At 32.5% G+C, this 12,064-nt stretch overlaps 1 protein-coding gene across 15 annotated transcripts in view; it reads left to right on the forward strand.

Annotated features, from left to right (window-relative positions):
* CNTN5 (contactin 5) overlaps positions 1-12,064 on the forward strand; it is a 592,916-nt gene that overhangs the window by 469,623 nt on the left and 111,229 nt on the right. For all 15 annotated transcript variants that reach the window (XM_072927379.1, XM_072927359.1, XM_072927346.1 and 12 more), the window contains 3 exons: positions 2,868-3,004; positions 4,563-4,692; positions 6,826-6,976. In XM_072927379.1, coding sequence (XP_072783480.1) covers positions 2,868-3,004; positions 4,563-4,692; positions 6,826-6,976 — 418 coding nt within the window. The remainder of the gene's footprint in view (positions 1-2,867; positions 3,005-4,562; positions 4,693-6,825; positions 6,977-12,064) is intronic.

Genomic DNA, 12,064 nt, shown 5'->3' on the forward strand with positions numbered 1-12,064 from the left:
GCTGCAGAATTGCAGCATAAAATAAATCATGGATTGGATGGTGATTTAAAAATCTCAGAAACACTGTATAGAGTTCTGGCACAATACTCATAAAGACTACTGAACACTAAAATGCATCCTTCTCTTCTCACAGTCAGCTCTTCACTGGACAGATTAAAAACCAGGCAGACACCTGTTTTGGGGTTTTTTTTTTCCAAGAAGAATGTTGCATTTATAAAGAAAAAAAAAGGACGTGTTATTTTTGAAATCTGGCTAAATTTTCTAATTAAAGTGTGATTCTGGAACGAAGTTTTCTTTGCATACCCATATATCAGGGTTATATTAAGATACTTTTGTTAAAAAGAAAGACCCAAAAATGGTACATTGAGTCAGAGGTTGTACATTCACTTAAATGTATCAACTTTAAAAGTACTGATAGAATTTTAGAACAAGGGTTATGATCTTATGGGGAGTGACCCTTGCTAACAAGCTAAGAGGGAATTCTCTGTGATAAATAAGGAGTACATAGAGAGAAAAATAGAAGCCAAAAAGTGATGAGCAGTATTTCTCTCAATCATGCTTCTCTATTTCAGCTACATCAACCTATTACTTTGCTACTTTATTATCAAAGGGTTGGGAATCTTGCCTTCACTGTTGGCAAGTTCAACAGCTTGAAAAATCAGATTCCAAATGCCATTTAGCCTACAAGGAGAAAATTTAGAGTAGAAATACCTCAGCTAATGGAAAAAGGTTGTTCTGACCAGTCGGTCATACCACTGTGATTTGCAAGTTTGTAGTTTCAGAAGAAAACCTGTAGCACAATTGTGTTAGCAAGACAGCCACAGACAAAGGGTAGGGAACAGCAGTTCTGAAGAGGACAAGCCTGCAGGCAGGCTTGGGGCAGCTTTGTTTCAGTGTGAAAATGTGCATACCCTTTTCTAGACATTCTGGTTCATGATGAGCTCAAATTCAACATAGAAATGTGAGACTATATATGTTTTGGGTCAAATAGTAAAATTTACAGAAAAGCAAAATAATGAAAATAAATAAATATAAATAGCAACAGTTTAGTTCCTCCTTTAAACTGCATGATTTTATGGTACCACTGGCTGTCTTTTATTACTTTTTTTGCTACACATTTAACTGTCTCATCTTCCAGAATCATATTAATGTAGTTATTTTCAAAGGAAACAATTTCTTCTCAGCATGCTTCCTTTGTATATTGAAGCACTCAAAATGAGAACAGCAGCTATACAATGGAATTAAATTATATTTTTAGGACAACGGAGAACAAATAAACAGAGACTCCCAAAACCTGTTTCTTTCTGCAGATTTTTGTGGGACCTTTTTTATAACTTCAGAAAGAAGAAATTCAGCACAGCAGAGCACATGTAGCTAATTTCATGCATTGCTTTGACTGTAATAAGAGGAATAAGGAAGCAGAGATTTTTTTGTCTTGGCTTTGGGGGTGGGGCTGGGTCAATCTCTCTGTTTTCCTCTACCAAAAAGGAAATGAGTGATACTTCTTGTAATATGTTCCCAGCTTCTGACAAATGTCTGGTCTGGCACTCTGAAGCAGGATATTCCCTGCTTAGGAATGATAGACACCTCGTTCACTTTCTTTATCACCCTTGCACAAGATGTAAGCTAGAAGCAGTTAGTCACCTGTCACACCTTTTCATATCTTCTCCTGTCTTTGATTGATGACCAGTCAAATGCCAGCTAGATTCAAAGATTTATTTTTAAACTCAATTCCCCATGTGTAAGTACATTATCAATTATCTGTCATTTGAAGCAGAGACTTTGTTATGACAGATCTGGACTTCTATTCACACCATGAAGAATTTTACATCCCTTTAGCAATGCCTTTTAATTATTTATTCTTTATGATTTGGAAAAACAACAAACAACAACAATAACCAAACAAAAAAAATTACAAACTAACATTTGATATCCTCAAGTTAATTATTGTCATCTACCACCCTCTGTGTTATACAAAGTGATATAGCTACAGTATGAAACCCAAAAGCTGGCTTTTAAGCATACATTTTTATTTCTGCATGTCAATACTCTGTTTCTCACTGAGTCATATAATGTTTTCCAAATTATAGGATCCTACAAATAGCTATCTGATTGGCTGCCACATTAAAGTTCTACTTCTCTGAAAAAAATATTTGTTGTTTTTTGATGGATTATTTCATGAAATTTGGGTACTAGTGATCACATATACAGCTATCAACTGTCTGCCTTTTAAAAAAAAAACTGGTTTAAGATTGATTTACTGTGTAATTTGTGCTCCTGCTGGATGCTGGAAATCTCATGGGTTCTGTGCTTAAAAATGTTAAACGCATATTCTCCCTTGAAATATTAATTAAACTTAGGACACTAACAAAAATATGTGCGAATATCTTCCAAATTCCCAATCACTACTAGCTAAATAAATAATTATTTCCTTGTAAACTGAGAAAACTACATGAAACACAGCCCACCACAATTCAAATACCCCAGGCCTTGTGAATTATTAAATGTTCTATTGTGACTATCAAACATTTGTCTTAAATTCAGGAATAATGAACTCAATAGTATATAATTCTACAACTGAATCCATTGGACTTTTTTAAATCAGGCAGGTAGGTTTCTATTGTTGGCCATGTTACTGTTCACTACCTGGTAACATTACAGAACTTCCTTTAAAGTTTGGAGTTTATTAATTTTATTATTTTCTCTTTTGATTTGGGCCTTTTTATTTCAGTGTGCTTTGTTTTGAGGGTAATATAAGTTTTGTAAAGGCCATTTGTTTAAGCGTTTTAATTTATTAGGTCTTTGCACATAAGCTAGAGACTTACCACTTTTTAATTTTGAGTTAATATGGCAATTTTTTCTTGCAGCCTACCCACACTGGGTGGAGAAACTCAATGACACCCAATTAGACAGTGGAGATCAGCTCCGATGGGAATGCAAAGCCACTGGAAAGCCAAGGCCCACTTATCGCTGGCTGAAAAATGGAGTTCCTCTCTGGCCACAGGTACACTAGACAAGAAGTCACCTGTATGTTGGATGCTTCTCCTTTCATTCAGATGAATCAGTTAAAGAAAGTACTGAAGAGTTCTTCAGAAATTACTGTTTGGTTAACTCTAAAAGTACAATGACCATTACATTTTCAACTCAATCCGTTCTCTGCAAGTAACAGAATTTATCATGAAGACCATTAAAAATGGTTCATGTAAGGCTTCTAGAATGTAAAGTGCTTTACTACAATCACCTGATATTTTTTAGAATTAGACATAAATAAAATTATTTTTTCTTTTAATAGACCATTGATGACATGGTCTGTCTTTTATTTCACTTTTTTCTGTTTATCTCACTGCATCATCAAAGAATCATCCAACATCATTTGGGTTTTTTGTCTAATACCTTTTAATTTTATAGTCTCAAATTATTTGGAGTAATTAAAAGTTTTGTAAATTTATTTAATATATTTTTCCAGATTAAAATAAAGCTAGCTGTTAGATTCTGGGAGAAAATGGCTATATTTGCAAATGAACTCGCAGAATGGATTTATGAATATAAAAGATGTAATGTCTTCCTTTCCAGCAAATGTCCCTTCTATCTATCTGGGAACATCAACCAATTATGCAAACAACCAGAAAGGAAACATAAAACAGTTTACTTTTGAAGCTATGAGGCATTGAAAATAAGATTACTCTATTCATTTCTGCCTTTTTAGATGGAGCTATTAGTGTTGAAATTGAAGCAATTTAAATATCTCTACTTTTTGGTTCTCTGATTTTCCAAACCATTAGTTTCTCCAGGTTCTGAAATTTCAAATTGAATTTTACTTTGAGCTGGGTGAGGGCTTACAACAAAGTGAATTTTTTATCATAGTTTCCTCTGCATTCCCAAACAATTTATGCCTTATCAATTTTAACTTACAACAACTGTTATAATGAAACTTAGAGTTGTTTAATAGTAGTTTAAATTACTCATATTATAGCTTTATTAAATACTCCCTTCCATAAACAGCTATCGATGTCCCTTCTCTTCCAATTGTGGTAATTATATTCTGCTAGTGGGCCTTTCAAATTAGAAATTTGTACTAATGATGAAAGATATTGGATCCTTTAATTCTTACTTATGCAAGCAATCTTTCATATTTCTCCTTTTATAAAAATAGTACCATGACTGAGACCAAAAATTTGCTATATATTTGAAGATTATCAGACATATTACATCCACAAATGATTTCTTGCCTCCTTAATGTTCCCAGTATGAGCTGGTTTTAAAAATCATGTAAGGGTAACAGCAAAAAAATAAACAAACAAAAAAACCAAACAAACAGAAAAAAGGAAGCTTTGAATTTCGTGAATTTATCTGAAAATATTTACTGTCACATATATTTTGACTTTTTATTCTTGTAATTTCTTGTATAAAAAGGAAAACGTAAGCTCAAGGAAACTTGTTGCTCAGTTTTATTTTAGGTCCTTTTATGGTGCTTCACCTTAAGCTAATAACACAGAAACTTTCCAGTGCCTTTTTGCTTTTATAGAATAATTTTTAAAATTATTTTTTAAATTCTATTACAGAGCAGGATTGAGATGATTAATGGTGTTCTGATGATCCATAGTGCAAATGTCTCAGATGCTGGAATGTATCAGTGCTTAGCAGAAAATAAGTATGGTACGATTTATGCCAGTGCTGAGCTGAAGATTTTAGGTGAGTATTTGGAAAAGAATAAACTGTTCCTTTCTCCCTTTTTGAGAATTATTTTTTTTTTTTTTATACTGATGTGACAAGAAACAGCTTCTACCAGTCCAAACAGCAGAGCAGATAAAAGTGGTTTCTTTTTTTTCTTATTACTTATTTGTGGGTGAGTCCTTTGTTGCCCCAGAGAGGGCAGAGCCTTCTGTTAAACAAAAATTGTCATTCATACATAACTCAGTAACATTTTGTAAATATTTGTCATATAAAGCTATTTCAGTTCAAATAAATGGAAAAATATTTTTTACTCCCACAAACATGTGCAGGAGATGAAATTTAGAGGAAGTAAATGTATTTTAATCTCTGCTGAAAATAATTTCTTCTTTCTACTTTGGCCATTATTCAAAGGTAATTAAGGTAATACAAAGGTAATTCAAAGGTGCATGATCTTTGTTTTAGAAAACTTCTTATGAAATCATCAAAATTAATTGAATAATATAAATTACATACTTGGGTGAATAGCCTCCACAGAAAAGCAACTACATTGCATAGTGTTACCTGGAAATATGATAAAAATGTCATTATCCAAAAGCTGAAGCAGGTAATTAATGAAGAAAAACTTGAAGAACCTTTGAACACTAATTTTCCTTAAAGCAAACTGTAGCAGCGTGCAATGGAACAATAGTGATAAGTGCCCTTCCAATGGATTAAGTGAGACAGACTTGTAAGATCATCTTTATTAAAGTATGATGTAGTAGGAAGAAAGGTGTCCACCAAAATCATTTAATGGCCATATCAGAAATTAGAACTGCACATGAGAATTGTTCCTATAAATTCCTAGTCAAATGAGTAACAAAGCTATTGCAGAAATATACTGTGTTCCAGCTAACATTTGGCCCTTTTGGAAAATAACCTTTCTAGTACATTTCAGCTATTTCCTAGCTGGCCAACATTAGAATTTCATTGATAAGTTATAAAATCACTTCTTTATAGCCACAAAATTAAAAGCCAAGGCAAGTGATTCTTCTCTTTTCATCACCTTTTTTGGGCCATTTGTGATTCTTTCAGCCAACTTATTAGCTATAGCATTCTTTGGCTCTGTTTTTTGTATGCGTTATAAAATAGTTATTCCCAGTATATCATGTACTTGCAGACTTTCTTGGATGTTCTTTAATATCAGAAATAGACCTGGTATATTGCTGCAATAAAATTGGCTTTTCATTTTCTCACTTGCAAGATTGTACCCCTGTAAAATTTTAACCATAATATTGGATAAAAGAAGCAGTTTGGTTTAATTTGCTGCCTTACCAAAAGGAAAAGAATGGAATAAATTTTCCACATAAATATCTCTGATATGAGGATTAACCAAAATAATGGTAGGAAAATCCTACATATTTGAGGCAATGAAGCATAACGTCCTGGTGTAGCTGAGGTGTAGGTATAGCTGGGATAGAGACCTTTGACTTTGCAAAAATATTTCAAGAAAAACACAAGCACTTGAGAATTCATGTCCTTTCTTGGTGTGAAATTACAGTAATTAATGCCATTTTAAATGCATTTTTAGCTTAGTTTTTGTTTGTAAACAATGGGACTTCTTAAAAAGTGAAATACTAAGAACAAGACATGGTTAAATATCTTCTGTTAAGAAGTTCTCATATTGAAATTCCCAGTACTCAGGCAAATACAAAAAATTAAAGCAATAAAATTTCTCTAGTAATAATATTTTTGTAAGCATTAACTCTAGAGAGTGCATTTCAGATTGTTGCGGAATTAAACTTTGTTTAATTTTGAAATATTTACCTCTAACAAGTTCTTGATTAAAAAAAAAAATGGGAAAAGTGTAGCTAAAACATTTGCATTATTTAATTTCTAAAGTTGTTTGATTTCATAAGTAGTTTTACTCTAATCTGTTGATGTGAAAGATTTCTCATTAATCTGTAGCTGGATTAAGTTATAAACCTACCATGTAATCCTGGTTGCTGATTTCAAATGTTTTGTAAAACTTCAACTTAGACATAATAATTTCAAAGAGAGAAATTGAGATGCTATTCCCAAAACCAAATATATTTTTCTAATCTTCTATTACAACACAATGAAACAGAAGGCTCTGATTGTTCTTTGTAGTGTTAATTTACTTCTTTTTAACAGCTTCAGCTCCAACTTTCCCGCTCAATCAAATGAGGAAAACAATAATTGTTACCAAAGGCCAAGAAGTTGTCATTGAGTGCAAGCCAGAAGCCTCTCCAAAGCCAACTATCACTTGGAAGAAAGGCGACAAAGTGTTAAGGGAGAATAAGAGGTCAGAAGTCTGTTTGGTAAATTAAAATTGTGTTTGCATGTTGAATTATGTGATATGATATGAAAATGCAGCAAGTGACAAGAACATGCTGAATATTAGCCTGAGTATGGAATAATTATTTTGTCAAGCTGATTGGTTTGACTGTAGTGACTTTATAATTTCCACAATATTGAAATGAAAAACTTTAACATTGTTCAGAGATGCAGAGAGATGAAAAGGTATTGTTATTATGTGGGGTTTTTTCTCTATTTTCTGTTATTCATTTAAAAAACCTTTCAATTATTCTGTAGAGGTACTACAAATCTAGCTTATGAAAGTATCAAAAGCATAAAGGCTGAGGTATTCAGGAAGACATAAAATGTGCTTATTCATTTGAAATAATTTTCATAAGCAGATTTACAGCTTGATCACAATGGAAGCCTATGTAAGAATAGCTGTAAAATGATTCAGAGATGGAAAATATAATTCCATTATAGGATTTAATTATACTGGTAATTTCTGTACTCAGCAGCACATCAGTTTAACAGATTATGCTTGATTAAGTAAGTTCTGTCCAGCTTTGTATGGTAAAAGTAGTTTAAGCGCTGCAGGTTAAATGCCAGATGTAATTGCACTTTACAAGATTGCTTATCTGTACACTAGAATAGTTTTGCTACTCTGCACATGGTCTTTAAGCACAAAGAGCAATCTTTTCCTCTTTCTGGTAATGTGGTATGTGAATGAAGCAATTTAAAATGACTTGTGTAGTATAATCAGAAAGATAAAATCAAGCCCCCTTTTTGTTGAATTTTTACAACACTGAGGGAAGCAGTAGAGTGCGTCTGTCCTCATTAGCTCCCAAAGCTATTGTTCAAGTGTGCTGTATTTTCATCTCATGACATTTGTTTTGTTCTGAGAAGGAAAAATGGGTAACTTCTTGTACCATATTGAATTTTTTTTGTTGAGTCAGAGAGAGCAAAACAGCATTATATACAACATTTTACTAACAGGAGTGAGTTGTATCATTTGTATTGACAATCTGACAGATTCATATTAAAAAGGAGCTGAAAATATCAAATATTATGACACTGATGTCTCTATGCTCTACCTACGCCGTAGATATTTTTCACTACATGACCTTTTCCTCTCATCTCCACAAAACTCACTATGGTTTCTCTGATCACCACGTATAAATTGCATTTTAATCCAAAACCTGTAAAGCATTTTAGTAATTACTTTAGGTCTGCTCAAACATAGAATAACTCTGAAGTTAAAATCTCACAAAAATCGATCTGGTGTTTCATTTTTTGGTATTTGTAGCTTTTGATACTTGCTTGTTTCAACAGAGGCTGGAACAAGAAATTGTGAAACATGGAAAATGAAAAGCTGGTTGAACTATTTCAGATATTTAAAAGAAGAGGGTTGCATTCAACTTAATTTTTTAATCGGCTGTTCAAGGATTATCTTGTGTCATTCACAGAAGTTTCCCTGCATCTATTGTTTATAGAAGGATGAGCATGAGAGGAATATCAGTTTCAAGGGAATTCAGTTCTGTCTCTATAGGGTATACTTTAAATAAAAATAATAGAGTCTCTGTAAGAGAAGGTGAGGAAGCCTACTGTGATTTGTGAAAAGAAGTGTAAAGCAATGAAGAAAATATGTGTGTTTCCATGCTTTTCGCACTCTGAGAAGGAAGGAACATCGTTAAAATTTGTAAAAGGAATAAGCTGACATTGTAAATAATATATATATTATTTATATTTTATTTATATATATATTAAATAAATTTATTTTTATATATATTAAATATATATTATTTATATTTTATATATATTAGCATACTTTAAAAATGGGCTTTCTTCATGGTCTGCTGATAAAAATGCCAGAAAAAGAAACCAAACAATTAGGAACTGTCATCTGATGAGTTTCCATGGACTATTAAGTCCTTAGAGATTAAAAAAATATAATTAATTTTTTAAATTGCAAAAATATAGCAAAATTTTGGTTAAGTAATAAGGAAGAGCAAGAATAGAACAGCATAATATATTTTCTTCTATTCTGTCAGGTTTTCTTTCTCTTCTAAAGTGCATGTATGAAGTGTATATTATGTTTAAGTTTTTTGAAGTCTATGAGCCTAGAAAAGGAATTTGATCCTTTTTTTTTCACTGAAAAAGAGTCTTTCCCCTCCACAGCAAAGAAAAAATTTCACTTGAACAGTGGGTCTGCTATTATCTATTCCATGTTTCCAAACTCTGTTGCCCCTTAGGTGTTTTCCATACAACAAAAGGTGGTTGACACAAATACCTCTAGCAGTTTCTGTAGGCAACTGAAGAGTAGGCTGCTTGTTCCTGTGGGACTTGTGGCTGGGTACAGTCTTCACTGCAGTCAGACCTTGACACAAGCTCCTGGAAATTAATGCAGTCTGAAAGCCTCAAATGTTTCAGATTCAGATTCATTGGAAAGCCATGCACTTGGGAACATAACAGTGGAAAGCCTTCATTAGCTTCATTTCTTGGTCTCTTTTAGCTTCAAACAAATTATCCAGTTCAAGCCCTTTGAATTCATAGTATATCTATGATAGGCTTATCCCCAGAAATAATTTTGATCAGCCTAGAAATTTGATTTCTTTTGGAAAGCATCTGCATATTGTAACAGGTTTTTTCAATTGAGTTCCAAATGAGTGGCAAGTCCATGAGATAGGCCCAAAAAAATTAGGATATACAGTTATGTCAGTTATTATATGTCAGTTATTTGCTGAAAAAAAGCACGGCTACAAGTTTTAAAATCTCAAAATACATTAAATCTGATTAAATTACTCTTATAAAGAGATGTTTATTAATTAAAGTTTCTGAAGTGTTTGCAATTCATTCTCTTAACCAGAGATAAAGATCTAGAACTAATGAAAAAGAAATTAAACAAAATATATTATATTGGAAATCTTTTACGCAGAAGACTAGAACTTCCAGATCAAGGCATTGTCTGTGAAGCTTATTGATACAAGACATTTAATGATCAGCATTTGAACAGATTTCAAGTTTCTTTCATATATTGTTATCTCAGTGAGTCATTAATACATTCAATCAAACATAATTTCATCTGCAATTTCAACTAACATTTAAGGGAAGGGAATTGTTATACCTCTATTTTGGAATTAAAATACAGCTGAGCACAACACCAATGTCAATGGTGTAGATATAGAACGTATTTAAGCTGCATATTTTCATTAATCATGTCACAATAGTTAAAATTTGTAGCTATCTTTCCTAGCAACTTTTATATGTTGTCTCATAGGCTAGTAGAGGATTGTGTCTCATTTATGGCAGGCTATGATAATGTATGCTCTGGTTATTGATTTGAACAATATTTTCACCCATAAGAATTTGTAAAGAGCTTTGAAATCTTTTTGTTCATAAGTAGTTTTGGTTTTATAGGAAAGGGGATTATATTGGGATTAATGACTAAAAAAAAAGTTCTTGCTTTGATTTTTAGTAAACAGTTTGGTTGGAACTTTGCTTTAGAGGAGGAATTAGAGCCTTGGGCAAGAGTTCAGTGACCAAAATATATTTTTGTGAAGTTTCTGAATTCATTCAGATACTTCCTAAAGTGTAGTCAAACCATCACTCACTACTTTAGCATCAGCTTCTAAACAAGACCCAGCCCAATCAGACCACAAAGCCATCCAGAAGCTTGTTCATAATTAAGCATTTTTTAACTTACATATCAAACTAAAAGAAAGCAACAAAAGTGATGTTTTGTAAAGAGTAAATGTTATAATGTACGCTAGAATGGACTGAAATTCAGTATCAGTTGCACCAATAGAAATCATGAGTTCTACTAACAAAGTCAACAATTAAATTCAGGACAACCATTTTTTAAATTTTTTTTTCAGTTCCTGTGTTCAGGTGTCAGGTATTTTATAATGATTTAAAACCGCATAAATTCTTGTAAGCCATTACTCCATGAGTTGTAATCTCTTTTTCTTCATTTTCAAAGAAACCTTATTTTCTTGTGATTTATTAAAAAAATATGGATATTGATCTAGTATCGATATCCAACTGTGACGGACAAAAACTCTCTAACAGTTTAAAGTTAGAAAGTGTATGTTCATTCGACGCCGGGCGGCGTGCGGGATAGCTCCCAAATACACACCGCACCTTCCAGGTGATTACAGAGTCTTTTTATCCATACAAGTATTGAATACACAAAATACAAATACATATTCATAATTTTGGTACATCCCATTCCCCGCTTCGTATGCAAATCACTCCAAAAGCTATTAAGCATGCGTAGTTTGTCCCTTGAAATGGGTCGGTGGTCCCTTTCATGGGGAGGGGTCCCAAAATGAGGAAGTAAATGAAGTCTTCCTCGTTCTGACCTTTCTACCTTTTCAATGCAAGTATGACAAATGAACTCTTGGTAGAACTCCCGTTCCTTGTCTTCAATTGGTTTCAGAACAGAGGAGGCCCACAATTGTCTTATGTTCCTAAAAGCTATTTGTCAGTTTCTATATTCTTCATTATAAACCCAGCTAACTAAACATTGTGCTGACAAGCAATCAATTATTAGTTAACTACTAACTCCTAACTTCATCAAGGCCTACTCATTTATTATTCTTATTTTAATTAACTCTAGTAAGGCTTATTTCTAACTAAAATCTTAGCTTCTCAAAATCTCTAAATGCCTTAAAGTTTACATTTCACTTGTCTAGATTGCCTTGTAGTGGTGATTACAGTTGATGTTTAAACAGATACACCTGAGGACTCAAAAAGTTTTGAAAAGTCTTATAATTCCTTGTTCATCTGTTTTTTTGATTTCGTGTACAACTAAAATATTCTCCTCATTAATCTTATATTAAATTCTTACTCTGGCTTATTATTTTCATTATATATCCATTAATTATAGTTAAAATAAAATAATTTGAAAGCACTCTAGGAGTGAAAATATTCTATTTAGTCACTATTTTTGCTTCTTTATTAAGACTACCAAGTAATAATACTAAAACTAATACTAATAGTAATCTTTTAAAGCACAGTTTAACAAAAAAAATTGAGGAAGAAAGCACAGGTCAATCAGTAACAGAGGGAGCAGAACTTTTCTAGTCCCTATTCT

The sequence above is a fragment of the Taeniopygia guttata genome, chromosome 1 (genome assembly GCF_048771995.1).
Source record: "Taeniopygia guttata chromosome 1, bTaeGut7.mat, whole genome shotgun sequence".
Classification (NCBI taxonomy): Eukaryota; Metazoa; Chordata; class Aves; order Passeriformes; family Estrildidae; genus Taeniopygia; species Taeniopygia guttata.